The 21,625-nt window shown below is 33.7% G+C and overlaps 2 protein-coding genes across 2 annotated transcripts in view; one reads left to right on the top strand and one right to left on the bottom strand.

Moving 5' to 3' along the window:
- The window catches only part of Rb1 (RB transcriptional corepressor 1), a 205,735-nt gene that overhangs the window by 39,715 nt on the left and 144,395 nt on the right, over positions 1-21,625 (bottom strand). The gene's annotated exons all lie outside the window — the stretch shown is intronic.
- On the top strand, positions 13,936-15,786 carry Lpar6 (lysophosphatidic acid receptor 6). Its single transcript, XM_004633087.2, has one exon. It carries the CDS (start codon positions 14,601-14,603, stop codon positions 15,630-15,632), a length of 1,032 nt encoding a protein of 343 aa, XP_004633144.1. The 5' UTR covers positions 13,936-14,600; the 3' UTR covers positions 15,633-15,786.

The raw sequence follows: 21,625 nt of genomic DNA, 5'->3' as shown, positions 1-21,625 counted from the left end.
TGAGTTCTATTCACAGTACCAAACAAAAACTACGAGAGAGAAAGAGAGAGAGAGAGAGAGAGAGAGAGAGAGAGAGAGAGAGAGAGAGAGAGAGAGAAAATCAGTCTCAAATAAAAATTATGTTGTTTTAAAGGATTTAAAGTGTTTCTCACTAGTAGTTTAAAATGGCTTAATTTAAATACAGTCCTCTCTACTTATGTAAGGCTTATTTAATGGTGGAAATCTTCTCAACAAAAATGTTTTGCTAGCTTCATCTCTAGTAAGTACTCTGAGGGAATCATGCACAAGCCTTCTCTATATACATTACAGAGCAAGGAAACAGATTTCAACTCTCAAATATTATGCATCTTACATAAAAGTTCCTGTTTCCAACCAAAAACTTTTAAGATTTATTAAGTCTAAATCTTAAATATTTTAAAACATTACATTTTTCCATTTTCTAAATTTACCTAAGTATGTATATTTACTAAATAGAAAAAAAAATTTTAAAACGATTAAACCAATTATACTCAAAAAATGTTGTAAGAGTACTCAGGTTTTTATTTACATGAATGTTCATGTCAGATATTTCTCCTAATGCTTAAAATGAGTAAGTGGTTAAGATCATTGAGAAATTTATGGTAAGAAACAGTTTCAATGATCCAGAAGAATGTCTCTTTACCTAAGAACACATTAAAAGAAAAAGTAGTATCCTCTTTTAAATCTTAAAGATTTAATATTCTGATTTCAACTATGCAAGCAGATCAGCAGACTGAAATTAAACATGAAAAACTATAAATAGATTATTTAATAGAGTACTAGGGTAGGGATATTTTTTCTTTCTCATTTTATTCTACTTCCTTTACTATTGCTTTTTCAGCACCTTAATGGTATATTTTTCATATACTATAAATTTAAATTTTATTTCTAGGGAAAATTAAAAAACAAAGAACAATGGAATAATGTCACACTTTCTCAGAAAGCTGTGCAATGGGTTAGTGAAAGATGAAGTCAGGGTTCCAGGCAGTAGTGTTCAATAATAGTCACATGTCAGAGCAGGGGAGGGAGGCTGAGGACTGTCTGTTTAAAAGACACAGAATCTGCAGTAGATCCAGGATTAGTATATCACGTTATCACAGGAAAAAAAGACAAATAAGATGTAAGTACACTGAGGATCCCAGACGTTCATCCAGCATAAATAGAACAGAAGATGGCTGACATATGATATAAGAGATCCCAGAGAGCAGAAAAAGGGAACTCAGAATAGACTTCACTCTTTCAAAATTACGGACCTGGGTAATTGTACTGTTGCTTTCTCCTGGTCAACAGAGGGGAACAGTTGATACTTACATTTATTTTCTTGTCCTTTTCAATTTTTTATAACCTTTTTCTTTTTACCCATTTTGCATGCTTATTTCTGATAATCTGAACAACTAATTTAAAGACAACATTATGCTATACAGCGATCACTGTCAAATTCCTATTGCTCTGTTTGGTGAAGGTCTGTATTGTTTCTAATTTTTCTTTTACTATTTTGTATTCTCTTTAGATAATAAATAAAGTAATACAGTGCTAGCCAAAGCATCCGAGTAAGCACATGAATGCAGTCACCAAACAGGGGAAATCAGGATGGAATCTGACTAGAAATGATTCCACTGACCTGGGGCTCCTTTTAATGAAAGTCAGCTCTTCTCTAAAGTAGTTTGAGGACACTGTCACGTAGCCAAAAACAAAGCCAAAAAAAGAAACACTTTCTTAGTATATGAGGTGTGTTGCAAACAGGTATGAGAAGGAGATAAAGCAGATTTATTAAGCAGACATTTCCAACTTCCATGACAATCTTGGCAACATGAACCCAGCAAGTGAATTTATGGGCGATGAGATTAGAAATATCAATTGGAAAGGCCTTTTAAAGATGTTGGTCAGTTACCAATTAATTTTCCTGAGATACCTGTATGACTCCTTCTGTCATTTCTTTCAAGTCTCTGTTGAAATGTAAGACATTCTTACAATACAGGTCAGTAACACCTCACTCTTCTTTTTCCTAACTGTATTTTTCTCAACAGAACTTATCACATGACTGATTTTATATCTATTTGTTTACTGACTACTTGTTTCTTCTACAGAAAATAAAAAGTTGGTGATTTTGTTTTATTGTTATTTTCCCAGTAACCAGAACAGCATTTGGTATGCAGCCGACATATAATTAATATTACTGAATAAACAACTATCACTGGACCCAAGGGTGAATCAACAATAAGTGGAAAAGGTACAGTGCTGGGAATCAAACTCAGGGCACTGTCCAATGGGCCACACCCCTAGTCTAGCAGGAAAAAAAAAATTAAATGCCTCCCCACTTTTTATAATGACCAAGATAACAATCCAGCAACTTCTTTTGAACAGGTCCAAAGGATCCATCTCTGTTTAACTGAAAGGACGACAACAAAAGCCTAAGTCTTAAAACAGGGCCTTTTGTAGGGGAAGTCTTTCCGGTCTTTTGTTTCTGTCCTTCTGAGGCAGTGATGGTAACATCTGGTACTGATGGGGAATCCTCACATGTTCTGTGAATTTGAATCAGTTAATTAAAATAATCATACTAGCAAAACTAATAAAGGAAATGATCAAGGAAATTTTGTACTGGCAATGGATGACAGGTGACTTGAAACTTTACTAGTAATTCTTCTACACTTTGGAAAATCTGTATTAGTCAACCTCTTTCTTTGAATTTTAATTCAGTTAAGAGCAAAATATCTATAGGAATGTCTGACGTCTAAACATTTCTCATTTTACATATATTTGTAATAATGTTCACAGAACTAGATCTTAAAAGCATCTGTCATCTGTGAAATAAAATAAATTTCAAACTAATAGTCGTTTTTATTTTGAAGATAAAAACTTTAAAAAACAACTACTGGCCCAGGGAGATAACTCAGTAGAATAAGTGCTTACCTGGCAAGCAGAGGGTCCTGATTCAATCCCTAGTAACACACACACACACACACACACACACACACACACGCACACAAAAACTACTTTTAAGAACAAAATTAGGTACGCTTGTTCAGAACCTTTCTGCGTTTTTTGGATGGGTTGTAATTTTTATTAGTTTGTTCTAACATATTTGTCTATAAAAAAAAGTGTCACTTAAATATGATATAGCTCTTTTCCAGCTGGAACCATGGAGGGTGTAGAAGAGAAGAAAAAGAAGGTTCCTGCTGTGCCAGAAACCCTTAAGAAAAAAGCAAAGCCATTTCACGGACTTGAAAGTAAAGTGCCTGAGAAAGAAGTTTGCCCAGAAGACGCTTCACAAGGCGAGGAGGAAGCTCACCTATGAAAAAGCCAGGCACTCTCATAAGGAATATAAACATATATACATAACTGAGAGCTGAATGGCTAGGGTGGCGAGAAAAGCTGGCAACTTCTATGCCCCTGCAGAGCCTAAACTGGCATTTGTCATCTGGATCAGGGGTATCAATGGTGTAAGCCCAAAGGTCCGCAAGGTGGTGCAGCTTCTTCAATGGTACCTTTGTTAAGCTCAACAATTCTCAATTAACATGCTGAGAATTGTGGAGCCGTACATTGCATGGGGGCACCCAAACCTGAACTCAGTAAATGAACTAATATACAAGTGTGGCTATGGCAAAATCAGTAAGAAGCGAACTGCGTTGACAGATAATTCATTGATTGCTCCATCTCTTGGTAAATATGGAATCATCTGCATGGAGGATCTGATTCATGAGATCTATACTGTTGGAAAACATTTCAAAGAGGAAAATAACTTCCTGTGGCTGTACAAGTTATCATCTCCACGAGGTAAAGTGAAGAGAAAGACCACCCATTTTGTGGAAGGTGAAGATGCTAGAAATAGGGAAGACCAGATCAACAGGCTTATTAGAAGGATGAACTAAGATATCTACCATGGTATTTTTATGATTTGATCAGTTAACAAAGTATCTGCTTCAAAAAAAAAAAGATAGATATATATATGAAAGGTAACATGGGGCCAGGGATATAGCTCAGAGGCATAAGCGCCTACCTGGCACATGCAAAGTCCTGAGTTTGGTCCTCAGTACCACACACACAAAAAAACTTCTATTAAAAGGTAATATATTTTCTTTATGCTTTATGGTAGCATTCCAAGAAAACAAGTAAAACTTGTATGTTTTTGTTTAAAAAATCATATTTAAAGTGATCCTTAAAAAACTCTTCTGTTACTTCCCTTTTTTTCCCTAAATTACTGTCCTGAAGAACTGCACTTATTGAATTAGAAGAACTGTATTTACTGAATTAGCTCAATTTTTGCGCTGATCTGAAGTACTAAAATTATCATGTATCCATACCTCTCTATCTAGGTCTTTATGGTCCATTTTTAGGTTCACCAATAAACAAATACAAATTAATCAAGATGACTATGTAATTTTGACCTCTTAAAAGTCTGATGATTATTTGGCTTAGGTGAGGGCTTGGGAACACAGGTACTACTGACAAAAATAGAAATTAGGAGAGAAAAAATTTTTTCTTCAAAATGAAACTGCTGACATATAATCCACATAGTATTTATTTAGGCAAAATTATAGTTTTAGGGATATTTACTAAAACCTAACAGCATTTTTACTGGATTGGCATTAAATGTGTAGGTTTATTCCTAAGTGGCTTGCCACCCTTCAGGTGTCCTTTTCACGGCTTGCATTAAAAGTTTTATAGTCCTTTGCTTTGTTTTCATCTGAACTCTCCACTTCGTCTATCAGATGTATTACTCAGGTATTTTATATTCCTGCGTTGCTCTAAGTTGGGTCTTTTTTCAAATTTCCATATGGTCATCGCTGATACAAAAATTGTTTGATTTGATGAAATCACCATCCATGAACTAAAGTAATTTATGCAAGTTTCTTTGAATTAAAAACATGTAAGATATATACTTGTCCAAAACTCACTATATGTAGGCTCAAGGTTCTTGTTTGAGCAGAGTTTCAAGTTGTTTTTCTTCTCTAACCCACACTAACAATATGTGATTATATGATTTATATTGTGTTGGGTAAAAACAGAACCCGAGAATCCACTTTTCTTGTTTATGTCATCCCCTTCATATCTTTCACAGAAGTATGCATGCATCTAACTCAGTGATAATATCCTCAGAAACATACCCCCTAGTTAGTCAAAAACACTGAAATTGATTTTATTAAAAACAAGTGGAGGGCCAGACAGATAGCTCAACAGACTAAAGCACCCACGTGCCATGCCAGCCCTGCCTCCCTAGGGTGTGCTGAGCTGGAGATTGAGACTGGCATGGTGGCACCCACCTGTAATCCCAGCACTTGGGAGGCTGAAAACAGGAGGACCACTATGAGTCCAATTTGTGTAGTGAGACCCTAAATACATTAAAATAAACAAATACAAGGGTATTTTTGCACTTATATTTCATAACATTACATTACCATGTACAACTGGAAAATATAATGCAAAAACTTCTAAGATGCATATATTTTCATTATTGGGAGGCAAAAAAAAACCCTCAGGTGTTCTGAGAATAGCTTCCTAGTCCCAAGCATTCAGCATCTAAAAGCATTTTCTGACAGCAATCCTCTACCTCCACTCCTCAGTAATAGTTTAAAAGGTCAATAAATGTTTACTAAAATAAATCAAAGAGTACCTAGATTTCTGACACTAAACTATGCTGAAAAATATTAAATTTACTATTCATAAAAGACCCTTGTTTTATATGTTTAAAAAGAACAGAGATATTTCCTTCCTCTGCATAAAATTTAGCACAGTACTTTGTAGAAATGTAACCAATTTTTTATTCAAACAAGATGAAGCAGACGCCATATTAATATGCTGAGTGTGAAAGGCTCAAGTCAACAACTTCTGTGGATAACCCACTACTATTGTGGACTGCTGGACTGTGTTGGATTGTTTTGCTGAATTTACGTACCTATAGTATTTAGATGCCAATGGAATACCCATCTCTGACAGGACTAAACAAAAAAAGGGGATACAAAGGAAGGACCATTTTGCAGAATCTGTATATGCAGAATCATTAGGATAGATATAAGCTACTTTCACTTAATCCAATGAGAAGACAGATTTGTAGTAATAGCGTTTGGACAGAATATCCTGTCTGCATCTTGTGCTATGGATAACCACTAAGAAGATAACAATGTACAATGTATTAATTATTAAAACTGTCCTATTAATCAGTTTTGAAACTGTAAAAAATAGTCTTCATTGATATGTGACAAAAATAATAAGTACTTTTTAAAATATAAGGAAAGCATAAGTCTATTTGGAGTTTGAAGTCTGTTATGTATTATCAGTGCCAAAAAAGGTATATAAAGTATATCAAATGTTAACTTCTTTATCTGACATACATAAAGCATAGGAACCCTATTTAGCCAACAAACAAAACAGGGCTGAGGATGTAGCTCAGGAGTACTGCCTAGCATGTAAAAGGCCCAGGCTGAACCTAAAACTACAAAAACAAAAAGAAAAAAAAACAATGCACACACAAAAAACCCACAAAAATCTTACCATTCTCTCTCTCTTTACAACTTGATCTTTATCTCTGTAAAACAAAGACACTGTGGACTACTTCCTCTGTTACAGTACTTTTTAGAGCATTACACTTAGTGTATTTTCACTTGATTTTGTTTTGAAAACCATTTGTAGGGCCAGAAAGGCACACTATACCTATTTCACAGTTCAGGGTAAGACTCTGCCCAAGGTAAAGTCCAAATATAGGAGACCAGGATTTTTAGGTTTTTAAGACCAGACTTATTTATACAATTTATTTATGCATGTACTTGTTATGTATGTTAATTGTTATATATGTTTCCATCTGAAAACGTGTACAAGGAACTAGAGAGCATATATATAGTGAGGACCTAGTTTCTACTTTCGGGTTCATCATTTACTCTACAATTCAAAGCAAACCACAACTCTACACTCAAGTTTTTCATCTGTAAAATTAAAATAATATAATAGTAAAATATGTTCTGCCATTCAAAATTCATATAAAGAATAAGTTAGAAAACTAAGGACTAAAAAGGATTCTAGAGGTCTAGTTGGCTGCTCTCCTTTTACAAATATATAATACAGAAGTTATATTATTCATTCAAGGTCACATAATTTTTAGTAATTGGGATTAGAATCCAGATGATTTAACATCTAGTCAAACTGGTCTTTTCAGTGTACTCTGCTGTTTCTACAGTAATTAAAGGATTTTTTTAAAACTGCAATCCACTTTGTCTTTCTGTGACCAAATTAAACTCCTATGTATTATTTACAGACACTTTATGCAATTAATTAACTTATTTTCTAGGAACTTAAGGAAAGACTAGGTAATATTCTTATGGGAACAGAGAAAGCAGTCATTCAAATAATATTCTGCATTTTTCAATGGAAAGGCAATCTAACTCTACTAATGGTGTTACACTAAGACATTATTACCAGATTGGCTTCAAACTTGAAATCTTGAAGTTAAAATTTTTTATTTAATTATAAAAGATCAACTTCATTCAACATCATCTCCTCTGGAAGCCCTGTACTATATTAGATTTCATCTCTTCTTGCTATACATTCATCAATGTTTTATAATTATTTTTATTCATAAGTGAATTGCATGAGTATGTCTTAAAAACAAGACAAAGTACTATAGAAATACAAAAAGGAACAGATGAGATTGAGAGGATTTCATAGAAGAAAAAAAAGAAAAGGGAATAACTGAAGTATAGGGAGAGGTAAGTATGCTTATTGAAGTTTTAAATCTTAAAACACAGGAACATTACTGCCCCCCTTAATTCCCTTGACCCTCTCTGCTTGGACCTACCACAACCACCATTTCCATCCATTCTCAGTTTGCCACAACCATCATTCACTATCCTTTAAATCTTTCCTCTTCTACTCCCACCCAGATCCTACCAACTGGTTCAATCCTTTCAACTTGGATACTTGACTAGTGCTCCAATAAAAAGTAAAAAGTTTTAATTGCCTGTAATAAGGATAGGAAAGTAAATCACTTCCAAATGATATCAAACATACTTTAGGAAAATTAAACTTGCCTGAAACTTAATATTTTCTCTACACAGACTGAAATATCTTTTTATAGAAAATACAAAAAAAAAGAAATTGCCTACATTAGTTACAAATACTTATCAAATTAAAAATGTCATATCTAAACCTAAATAGATAATTTACTATAAATGAATAGACTTCAAAAGTACCCAAATGAGAAAACTCTGCTGTTCTCATTAGTATAAATTAGATAGAGAAGCCTAAAAGAACCACATCTTACCAGGGCAAACATTTTTTGTACTCAGAGTGAGTACATCCAAAATAAGCTATGCTTTTTTTCTCATGTCATGTTATGTCATTTCACTGATACCAGAAACTGAACTCAGGACCTTGCACTTGCCAAGTGGGTGGGCTGCTGAGTTCCTACCCTCAGCCCCCTTTTCTCACATTTTAAATATCACTATTCAACATTTTCTTTTGAACTGGAGCAAATTTATTTTTTGCTTGAGTTTCAAATATCCCCTCATTTAAAAAAAATTCTTGTATCTCATATTCTTAATGTCATGTTAGGTACAACTCCAACTATGGACTCCATCCCCCCTCTCCATACTGGAGACTGAACCCAGGGACATTCACCACTGAATATTACATACCCAGGGTGCCCCCACCTTACCCTTTTTTGGAGAACCAGCCCTGATTGGCCAGGCTGGCCTTGGACTTGTGATCCTCCTGCCTCTACTTCACACGTAGTTAGGATTACAAAGGTGCACTATCATGCTTGGCTGTCCTTCAAAACTTTTAATGAGAGAATGCTTTAATGAATACAAATGCTTTTGATCAAAACCTCTTTGATAAATTTCATGGTAAGAGCAGATGGATCTTGTTTGCATTTGGAAACAAAGCCTTTTTAAAGAAGAATGCTATAGAAACATAAAGGAAAAGCTCCTGTTTTCATGCAATCTTTACATCACTACAAAAATAGTTAAAATTTCTTTTCTTAAGCAAGAGTCTCATATACATTTCTTGTACAGGCTGGTTTCAAAATTAGAAATTTTTAAACTTTAAAAATAAAAAATGGCTCCTTGATTTGTTACATCTAAGAGTAAAGGAAAAAAAGGGTAGCAGCTAAGTATTCCAAGTATTCCAAGAATCACAATCAGATATGTAAGCAGCAAGGTCCCTTTGGGCAGTTCAACTCCCTTCCTCTTACAGCCCAGAAACCAGACTCTTAGAAGGGAAGTGACTGCCTACAAGCTTCTCTGGTAATCTTGTCTGGTGTTCTTTATATTACACTTTCACACACTCTTATTAAAAAACATACATAGGATTCACATTTTATTGCTTATACACGTCTTTATTTCATGCATAAAGAATATGCATTAACAACTGAAGTCTAGATTCCTTCCAGTGCACATAGTGAAAAATTTCCTAATACTTCACTAGTACTTCTGAAAGAGTCTAGAGGGCTTTACTTATAGATCCTTCACTGATTTGGTTCTGCATTACTTATGTTTTAAGTCATAGTGTTAAAAAAAAAAAATTAAGTCATAGTGTTTGAGAATCTCAGAAAGGCTGTCAAACTAGCTCCCAAGGAGTGTAGGGTATACACAAAAAGCTTTTCAAAGTCCCCACGTTCAAATCCTTTACATTTGATGACCAAACTAGCCCAATGTTAAAATGTCATTTACTTACCAACAAAAAATGTTTCAGAATCATAGTTTGACATTTAGTGTTTTTCCTCAAATGAGAATAAGAAATGTTTTTCATAAATAAATAGATGGGCCAGGGCCAGCCAGATAGCACAGCAGATTGAAGCACCTGCTTAGGCAGACGCAGGGGCTAGGGCGTGATCCCCGGTCTGCAGGCCCTGCCCCCAGGGGTGCACTGAGACAGTGAATGAGACTGGGTGTGGTGACAGGTGCCTGTAATCCCAGTATTTAGGAGGCTATAAAACAGGATCATTACAAGTTCGATCTGTGTAGTGAGACCCTGTAGATCCTGTACTAAATACATAAAAGATAAAAAAATAAAAAATACTTGGGTCTTTATAAAATATTCTGCATGTGTTTTTTCTTGATATTCTGGAAGGATTCCTTTCATTAAATGATGAGAACTCTAATCCTATACATGTATTTTTCTATTTTGCCTGGTGTTAATTATAGCAGCTTCCCTTAGCCTTGGTTTTTCTTTTTCTTTTTCTTTTTTTTTTTTTTTTTTTGCAGAACCAGGGATTGAACTCAGGCCCCTGAGCTTGCCAGGCAAGCGCTTATTCTACTGAGCCATCTCCTCGTCCCCTGGTTTTTCTATTATTTGCCACACTTTCCTAAATTTCTTACCCCCCACAAACATACAACTTTAATTTTTTTACCAGTGTATAATGAGTTTATGCTTTAAGGATTTTAACTTGGGGGGGTTGAAACATTTATTAAATTCAGCATGAATTTTTAGAGAATAAACGAACTATTTCAAATAATTTCTCTTTCTCTCATATTTAATTACCTTATCAATCTATTTTACAATGGCAGAGATGGAACCCAGGGCCCCACGCATGCTGAGAAGGTGCTTTACCACTGAACTACATCCCCAGAGCTTATGTTTCAAAGTGTTACCTCTTCCACACTGACCTCCTTTTTAAATTTTCACTAAGGTATAATTTGCATATCATAAAATACTAAAATTTTACACGTTTAAGTTTTGATTAGTATACTTACTTTCAAATTACAATTCGCAGTAAGTTCTTTTTGGAAGCAAAAAGATAATATATAATTAGTAAAGTCATTCTGAGAAGGTCTAGAGGGACAACAGTAGACTACAGGACTAGAAATAGGAATAGAAGCCATTATAATCACTATATAGAAGGTTTATGTAAAAAATGGCAGCGGAAATGAAGGAGCAAGATAAAAACATTATTACTACCAAGAAATAACCTGAATGAAAAAGACTAATGGATGAATATACCTTATGCTATACTTATTTACATTGGTGTTAAATAAATGTTTAACAAACATTGCTCTGAGTCTATTTTGAATCAAGTCTGGGTAAGTTTTCCACAAAGCCATATATAGTAAAATTTATCAAGAACTCAAAAGTTACCAAAATCCTTAAAAATCTGATAGCTAACAGAATAGTCTCTCTCAATCTGAAAGAAAATTTAAAAACTCACACAAAAGACTAAGACCATTAATGTACTAAAAAAAAATATTTCATAAGATAGCTAGTTATTCATCTGACTTTTATATATAATTAAAACCTGAAAAGTAATGAGATGTACTATATCTCAAATCAGTTATATAGGTGTACTGTATTCAAATTAGTTATACTTGTACACTATGGTAACAGTCCTCAATAAAAGTTATCTTTACCAGTTCAGCATCTGATTTTGGTTTTCTTATTTCTTTTTCTTTTTTTTTTTTCCTGGGAGGTACCCACCTCCCAGGAAAAAAAAAAAAAAATCCATACAAGAAAAACTGATTCCCACTCTTTAATTCTGAAAGTGTATAAATCTCACATTCAGTTTGTCTATCAAATACAAAATCACATCAATACACTTAATACCTTCAGTTTTTAACTTTCTTTGTAAGTAGTCTCTGTATTATAAAAAGTCCTAATTTAAGGATTTTTCAAGGTATTAATTTCACTTTGGTTCCATAAATTAAAGCAAATAAAATATCTCAAAAAAAATCAAATAACATTTTTTTTCCTGTTGAAACAGCTTCATTGCTATCATTAGCTAGAAACAAGTTTCAACAAAATTCAAGTTTATTGATATGATTCATTCATCAGCAAACATGTCAGTATCTACTAAGGGTCAAGAATTGTGCTAAGATCCAGAAATTTGAAGATACAATAATATACAGATAACAATGATGTTGAATAATGAATAATTCAGCCAATAGTTATCTATTTATTTTAAGCATCACCTCAAACATGAAAAAACTACAAATAAAGTTGAGTAACAATGATATGAAAAATGTTTCAGTACAGAATAATTTTAATTCTTTGAGAAAGTATCACATTCAAAATGAAAGTAAAAGTAGACCAGATAAGGGCTTATTAGCTACTCTTTCATTACCGCCCACTCCAATTTTCTAATAGTCTTCTAGCAGTCTTTTTTTTTTTTTTTTTTTGGTGGTACCAGGGATAGAACTCAGGACCTTGTGCTTGCCAGGCACAAGTGAGCTGTATCTCTGCCCCCCATAGCCTTCTAATATGAACACACCTATTCCTTTTTTCCAAATGAAAGAGAATACAAAAAAAGATGCAAAGTGCTGTTCAACTCTCAATGTTTTAAGCTTATTGGTTATAAATATTCATATTTATATCACTTGATTACAAATGAATTTTCAAGTTGAAACAGATTATAATTCATCAACCAACATAAATAAAAATGTGCAAACAGTATAAACATTATTACTGATATGTGTTACTTTTAAATCAGTTAAGTAATTTATTAAGGAAAAGAAAATTACTTTTAAATTCCTTAACTAACATGCAAAAGAAAGAGTACTAACAGTAAACACAGGTAGAGCTAGCTTTTCTCAAAGATGATATTTTAGGGGCTGAGCTTGTAGCATGTTCTTGCATGCACCAGATCCTAGGTTCAATCCCTGGGTGCATACATAGACACACATAAACACACGAAAGTAGTTTAAAATAAAAACATGTATGCCAATGGTTGTGACAGCCTCAATCCTTGAGGAAGTAACATTTACATCCATCCCACTCATGTGTTCTTTTCATTGTGGGGAGGTGAGGGTGGGGGACGGGTGGGGGTGGAGTACACTTTAAATTCAAATAGAGAAACTATTCATAGGAACTTTTAAATGAAAATAAATCCTAAACACTTGGTTAATGTCAGATTAAGACAGTCAAAGAAGAGTTGGGGAGCACAAAAATAAAATTATAAACCTGAAATTCAGCTACAAAGAACTCTTATTCTCCGGAAGTTATTCCAATCAATCAATTTAGAAAGAAAAACATTTTTGTCCGAAAAAAGAATGCATCGTTATTGGTGCTTAAATTGTAGACAAAATTAAGTTAATACCATTTTCCTTTCTAATTATTATTATTATTATTATTATTATTATTATTATTATTAGTGTGTGTGCAAACACACATGCATATGCTGGGGATTGAATACAGAGCCTTAAATGCTAAACACACGCTCTACTATTGAGCTAAATTTGTGTAAGGAGTAACACAAACATTAAAATAACTCTAAAAAATAGAACCAAAAAATTAATTCTGTCACATAGGAAGAACTGTTAGAAAATTATTTATCAAAAACTAAAGGGCCTAGGAATATAGATCAGCGGCACAGTGCCTGTCTGGCAAATGCAAGGTCCTGAGTCCTACTCCTGGTACCTCCCCTAAAAATGAAAACAACAAAAAAGTAAAGAGAACCAGAATTAAAATTAGTCACAAGCACACCAAATAAATTAATTCTCAAGTAAATAGAAAAAACCCAGAAGTCCCAAGAGTGACACAATTATCATTCAGCTCTGGTTTATCTTTCAGTCATTAAACAGTTCCTTACATTGCTCTATTAAGATATTCATAAAAACTTTAATTTGTAAGTATGTACCCACATATATTTTATTTCTAAAAGTCATATCCCAAACACACAAACAATTGAATGAGAGAAACAAGAAAACAGGTTTAAACTAACTTTTTCTCTATTATTTCTATGCAAATAAAACAAAACAAAAACATTTCTTAGAAGTTGCCAGAACCATAGAAAGCATTTTCACATAAAAGGCCTGCTAAACAGGCAGTGACCATTTGCAAGCCTCCTAGGTATATTCCCAGCAGACACATTATCAGATTAAAGGAACTGCAAACAAACTGGGCTGAAACCTTTCTTTGTCCAAACCCAGCCTCTTCTTCCTGTGATGTCATACTACAAATCTAGCGAGCCTTTCTTTTTCACTTCAGAGAAAGCCCATCTCGCGGCTACAGCTGGCAACTGCGGAAAAGGCTTTAATTCAGCGAGAGCTAACATGCTTAGGAATTTCTTTCGGAACTTATAAAAGCTTCTTCTACTTACCACCATCTGGGATTCACTGCAGGAATACCAAAAAGGAAACCTCATTTTAAAAAAAGTAAAAGACAAACTGGGAATGTTTACGTCTCTGAAATTCTGCATTGAAAAGCAAAATAAGATTGATAACGTAAACATTTTGGAGTGTAAGAAGAAATTAAGTTTGGAACATTCATCTTGACTACAGAAATTCAAGTTTACAAGACAAAGTGGCTCTATCTCCGGACTTGGAACGTGGCTTGCTTTATGCCTACACTCTTACAGGCTGGCTGCATTGACTGCATTTTCTTGCCAGTTAACCCCTGGATTCATGGATTATCTGGAGACTAGAAAATGAGAGTACTTCCGTGTTGAAGGACCTACTAGAAACTTTGAAGCACTCAATTTCATGCTACTTTTGGAGATTTCAGAGAAAAAAGAAGTATTTTATAAAACTGCCCAAAGATCCAAATACTTTGCAAATACACTGGGGGTTACGGTGAACAAAATCTGAATACCAAAGGAGACGGCAGCTGACAAAAGGACCTCCACGCTACAGATCTCCACACCACAAGCTGAACGTGCTTTTATAATGGTAAGCGCAAACAGCTCCCAATGCTTGTATGATGACTCTTTTAAGTACACTTTGTACGGATGCATGTTCAGCATGGTGTTTGTGCTTGGCTTAATAGCCAACTGTGTTGCCATATACATTTTCATCTGTATCCTCAAAGTGCGAAATGAAACTACAACGTACATGATTAACTTGGCAATGTCAGACTTGCTTTTCGTGTTCACTTTACCCTTCAGGATCTTTTACTTTGCAACGCGGAACTGGCCATTTGGAGATTTACTCTGTAAGATTTCTGTAATGTTGTTTTACACCAACATGTATGGAAGCATTCTCTTTTTAACTTGCATTAGTGTAGACCGATTTCTGGCAATCGTCTACCCATTTAAGTCAAAGACTCTAAGAACCAAGCGAAATGCAAAGATCGTGTGCACGGCTGTGTGGCTCACCGTGATGGGAGGAAGTGCACCAGCAGTGTTTTTTCAGTCTACCAACTCACAGCCTAACAATACCTCAGAGACCTGCTTTGAAAACTTTTCAGAAGCCACATGGAAAACTTACCTCTCAAGGATTGTAATTTTCATAGAAATAGTGGGATTTTTTATTCCTCTAATTTTGAATGTAACTTGTTCAAGTATGGTGCTAAGGACTTTAAATAAACCTGTTACATTAAGTAGAAGCAAAGTAAACAAAACTAAGATTTTAAAAATGATTTTCGTACATTTGGTTATATTCTGTTTCTGTTTTGTGCCTTACAATATCAACCTTATTTTATATTCTCTTATGAGAACACAAACATTTGTCAACTGCTCAGTAGTGGCAGCAGTAAGGACAATGTACCCAATCACTCTCTGCATTGCTGTTTCCAACTGCTGTTTTGACCCTATAGTTTACTACTTCACGTCGGACACAATTCAGAATTCAATAAAAATGAAAAACTGGTCTGTCAGGAGAAGCGACTCCAGATTCTCTGAAGTTCAAGGAGCAGAAAATTTTATTCAACACAGTCTACAGACCTTAAAAAAGATATCTGATAATGAATCTACAATATAAGCTATCTGAAATAAAACCACTGGGACCTTAGCTGGAACCTCCAAGCTCCATCAACTGTGAAAACTGTTTTCTTGGAAAATTTCTCCTCCACCTCCGGAAAAAAATCAACACAAGGACATTTAAATGTTTTTAAAGAATATTTGTATGCAGTGTGTTAAGCATTAAAATATATTCTATTCTTGATACATATACTCCATTTTATTTTTCTTTAATGTGTTTATTTTTACTTTAATGTGTTCTTCATTAAAAAAATCTCTTTAAAAAGTTATTCAAGTCTAAAAGTGACTGATTTAAATCATGTGGTGACCCTCCTGTACTATTTATTCATTTTTGTACTAGATTATTTAATTTGCTGAATTTTTATACTAAATCATTTTATGCTATATTGCTTATTTATGTTTAAGTATTTAATGCTTAATTCAACATATTTTACCTGTTTTGAATGAAAGTTATTACAGAGTTATAAAGTTACAGAGGGTAATCTCAAACACTTTGCGTGTTTTCTCAAAAAGTAGCTGGAAATGTAATCTGAAGAATGACTACACTATTTGATGATCTTAAGTATTATCAAGTATAGATATAGATGCTTTTGTAGACAAGTCATAAAAACCTGTGCTAACTATTATGCTTTCAAGTTACTATTCTGATTCATTTTCAAAGTATAATATCCAATTTCAAATTGGTATATACCACAAAATTTAAGAGGGGGAAATTAATGAAATGTTATTTTGCCAAGTAATTTTTTAAAAAGTCAAATATAACCAGAGATATATTTTAAAGGTACATGTATATCACAAAAATAAAGAACTTGGGTTTTAAGTATTTAGGTCTGAGAAACACCAGATAGTGAATATACTTCGAAAGTGACATAGATCTGAGATGTTTTATTTGCCTTCTCTTTTCTTAACCATTGTAAGCCACATATTGAATACTTCAAAATGTTATTTCAGGTAGGTAAAATGTTGGTGTAAGGCAAAATGATATATTAAATAAGAATTCTTTACATAAGAACCAACAAAACTGTAAGTCTAAATAACTAAACACAACTATATTTTTATTTCACAGAACACAGAAAGGTATGCTTTAGAGCTTTATTTTAGAAGGAGCAGTTATAGAAAAACATTTTTTAATATATCATTTTTGCCCTCCAATTAAATCATTGTCCAAAGTTAGCAAAAAACAATTTCTGTGTCAGAAAAAAGGACATATAATTTAATTCAGAATTAGTCCTATCAGATTTTTTACCTTCTTAATCTTTCAAGTCTGAATACAACCTATACAGATACTTTTTATGATGTTAATCAGACTTTTACTATTCTCTGGATTTGGGATACAGTGATTTCACTTGATGTTAATCAAAGGGCTGAGATGTGATTAAGATGCAATGATTTCAGACAAATCAATCACAATCACTCATTAGGTTAAGTAAATCTGTCTTCAATAAAATAGCAATAGGAGTTTTTCTTTAGGGACCCATGGTCTTCTTCAGGTAAGCCTAAGGAAAGCAAATTCTTTAAAACACACACCAAAAAGATATTAAGCACAACCCTTTTATATCCCAAAAGAAGTAATGTATACTCTAAATATCTTTTATTCAATCAACTTGAGGTTCCTGTATTTGGTGTCACACTTCAGAAAAGAAATTACACTTAGCAATCTTAAATACACACTTTGAATTGAGAAGTAACTAAGAACCGATCTGGAAGGAAGCGGGTAGGAGCTCTTAAATTTCGGGATTTCTCAGAAATTTTCCTGTTTCAAGATAAGTGAGCTAATAAACCTAAGGCAGACCAGAAAGCATGAGTATTATTTTAAAATACTAGCAAAGACATTAAATAGTTATAAGGACTACGCTCAGAGACATTTTCATTGTACTTTTTGTCCACAGGAGAATTATATGATTAAAAGATGTACAGGGTTTCTCATAAAGCAGTACTATATAATGCAATAACATATACTACTTTTCTCATCTAGAACTTTAAATCCTGAGTAACTTATCTATACATAAAAAAGTAGAATAAAATTACTTTCCTTTGTCAGTGTTGTAACTCAAGGTAAATTATATATCCCAAGGATATTCTCTTTTCCTTTTACTCAGTAAACTTAACATTAGAATGCTGAGGATTCCAGTTTTCATTTCCTTAAAATTACAGTATGTATTAAGTCCTCCCTTAAAAAAACTGTGCCACTATTTTAACATCTTCATAAAGGAGTGAATGATTTAGCTAATCTCATTAGCTAAATTTCTTCAAAGAAGAAATTTCTTCAAAGAAACTAAGTTCAGAAAAATTTTCCAGTGTGGGAAATAGCTTTACAGTATCCTAACTGGTCCTTAATTTAGAAATATTGTCTTTTCAGAGAAAACATTAACTAGGTAATTACTTTCAAAAATATAAGCATTATATATAATATATGCATAGAAAGTTACAGAAACTAAATATTTTGAAATACTTTTATCAATGAGTTATCAGTAAACCTTAATATTTACATTCAACATACAGCAAATAATTTTTAATTATTGTAAACTTTATTTTTTATTCCTGCATTTTGTGAGACACAATGCTTACATTCTTTTTTTTTTTAATTGAGAAATAAATATGAATGAGACAGTTTCACAGCTGATTAAAAGGACAGTTTTGATAGTCAATACACTGTACATTGTTATCTTCTTAGTGGTTATCCATGGTACAAGAAGCAGACAGGATATTCTGTCCAAACACTGTTAGTACACCTCTTTCTTCTCATTGAGTTAAGCGAAAGTAGCTGTAAATTTATCCTATTTTGTATATATAAATACAAAATGATCTTTCCCTTGTATCTTTTTTTAAAATTTATTTATTTATTTTTTTGTCCTGTCAGAGGTGAATATTCTATTGGCATCTAAATACTATAAGTGTTTGAATTCAACTAAACAATCTAATACTGTCTAGCAGTGTATAATATTAGTGGGTTATCCTCAGAAGTTATTGACTTGAGCCTTTTACAGCTCATCGTATTAATATGGATTTACTTTATATACCTCGTTTTTATACTTTTCTACTGGATGGTTAAGACCAAGATATAGCAAGACCTATATAACAAGAAATGTAACTTTTGTATCTGATAAGGTCAGCCAAGTATTTTCAGGATTTATCCTGTAGCCCTGTACCACCTTTTGTACATCCTTTTGTCAGTGTCTGACATGAGGATGAGTCACGGCCATTACTTGACCAATTTACTCTCTGTGAAAGCTTGAGAAAATGTTTTTTCTCTCCATGTGACTCTCCCCAGGCTCACTTTAGATCCTCGAACACATTTCTCTGTGGCTCCATAATCTTGATCAGTAAATTTGGAGCACAACTGAGTTACATGTTGTTACAGTACAGGTTCTCCTATGTCCCGAGTCTTCATTAACCTTGAAAGGCTAGGGCCAAAATGTTGGCTAATCATGCAGCCCTTCCTTTTCTCCAAATTTTGATCTGCTAACTTAGGTTGTTAACCCTCCAGAAGAGAAGCTAATTATTAACCTGCAATATATGCAGTTCGGTTTATCCTATCTGTAGAAATATCAAACATTTTGGCATATCCTGAAACAGGTATTTTCCATCAGATATTGATATGTTGAACTTTAAGTCTTTACAGAATATGAAGGGAAAATAATTATATAAAAGTAGAAATAAGCATTTACATATTTTTACAAAGAAATTTAGAAACCTAGTCATATACGGAATTGTAAGTCCTTATACTAGGGAGACAATACGATACTTACAGATGTGGGTCTGGTTTATGCAAATAAATTTGAAATAAAATTCTAATTATAGATAGTGGTATTTAAAGAGATTAGCCATTCAGTTAAAGGACAGAAAATAGAAAATGAGGCAAAATTCACAACTGACAAACATTGGTTTTATGAATAGGAGGTAGCTATTAAGAGTAAAGCAACCGATTTTTGGTTGTGCAATCTTAGATCCCCAGATACCCTGTCCTTTGTCAGTATATTATGTTACTGTTGCCTGAAAGAATCTTTACTACTGCCCCAAACCCAAACTTTTTAAATCCCTGCATGCCAGTCCAACTCCAGAGGTCACAAATGAGAGAGGATGTGACCTGGTGTTCTTTAACATTTGCACAGAAATATTTTAGAGATGCTTTATTTTTGCAATTATTGGGGATTGAACTCAGGACCTTGCGCTTGTCTGGCAGGTGCTTATTCTACTGAGCTATTTCCCTGGCCCTGCACAGAAATAATTTAGATATGGATGAAATCTCAGAAAACCTAAGGTAAACTTTTTCAAAAACTTTTAGGCTAGCATAGAAATTGAATTACCCATTTATAACATGATTGCTAAGAAACACTTTATAAATTCAGTAGGAATGAGTAAATAGAACATTTAAACCAACTGGATTATTTAATGATGAACGCTGTTACTTAATTAGCAATATTTTCCAGAAATCAACATGTACATACACCAAAACCATGAACTATCAAACTATTTTGTACCTTTTTATTTAATGTCTGACAGTTTTACAGAAAAACAAAAAATATCAAATAAAAGAGGCAACTGACCATATAAGATAAAAGGAAATTAATTCCGAGCAAGCTTCTCTAAGTCTTTTCCTTTTCCTCTCTCAAAAAGATTTACTCAACATCATCTTAAAAGGATATTAAAATTATCTCTTTCCTCTGAAAAGCAGTGATAAAATCATAATCAACAGTCAACACCATAAGTAGGGGTAATTCAAGAATATTAACCAATTTTAAAAGTCAAAATTTGGTTTATGCAGATGGATTCAAACAATCCACTAATTTAAAAGGAAAAAGTGTGCTGGGGATAAACCCCAGGGCTTTGAACATGCTAAACAATTGCTTTACCACTGAACTAGATCTTAATTTTTAAAATTAATTACAGTTTAAGTAAGTGTTAAGGAAAACAAATGTGTTGTACACTTAAGAATTGAGCTACAGGCAAGAGCCATAGGGTGAGTGTACAAAGCTCCATTATCTTCCTATCAAAGTGGAAAATTCAAGTTGTAAAATTGAAAGGCTCGGAGACCATCCCATACAAATATACCTTAGGTTGAAGAAACTGAGGAACTAAGAGCCTAAGTAACTACCTAAGAAGTTAAGGTACATCCCGGGTAAGAACTCAGTTATTTTGATCTACCTAGGTTTTTAATGGTGGAAAGACAGAAGCATATGTATGGCCCAATGATACCTGGGTACACTGAAAGGATTAAAGCAAAGTTACAGTGGTTGGAATTAAGAAATTGAGATCTTATATGTATCTATTGGCCATACCTGGACAATACTGAGAACTGAGGGTGGGCAGAAAGTACTGAAAGATTTTCAGAAGGGAGATCTGATCTGATCTGCCATTCAAAAGGATCCCTCTGATGCAAGGCAAAAATATATTTGCCTTCAGCAAAGAAAAGTAAACATAAGAAAGCTTATACAATTTAAAGAGCTGTTCTCAACCTTTATTAGTTCTTTTCTTCCTTATTAAAATGGGACACCAGCCAGATGGCTCAGTGGACTAACACGCTTGCTTAGGCAGAGCACAGCAGCTGGGGTTTGAACCCAGGCATGCCGTGCCAGCCCTTCCCCCAGGGTGTGCTGAGATGGTGATTGAGAATGGACATGGTGGCACGCGCCTATAATCCCAGTACTTAGGAGGATGAAAATAGGAGGCTCACTATGAGTCCAAACTGTGTAGTGGGACCCTGTAGACCCTGTACTACATAAATAAATAAATAAATAAATAAATAAATAAATAAATAAATCAGATTCTTTCTGAAATGATTGTGATAACAGATGGGGAAATATTTTTTTCATAATTTTGATTATTTAAAGAGAAGAAAAACAGTTCAAAAAATTAGAAATGATACAGAATTTCACAAAATCAAATAGTAAGAATGATGGTTGGGGCTGGTGAGATGGCTCAGTGGTCTAAAGCACCTACTTATACTTAGAACAAGCTTAGCAAAGCACAGGGACCGCGGTTCAATCCCCCAGC

This window comes from Octodon degus, unplaced genomic scaffold (assembly GCF_000260255.1).
Source record: "Octodon degus isolate 3935 unplaced genomic scaffold, OctDeg1.0 scaffold00051, whole genome shotgun sequence".
In the NCBI taxonomy this organism is placed as follows: domain Eukaryota; kingdom Metazoa; phylum Chordata; class Mammalia; order Rodentia; family Octodontidae; genus Octodon; species Octodon degus.
Note: the sequence above shows the minus strand (reverse complement) of the source record. Positions and strands in the feature narration are given on the sequence as shown.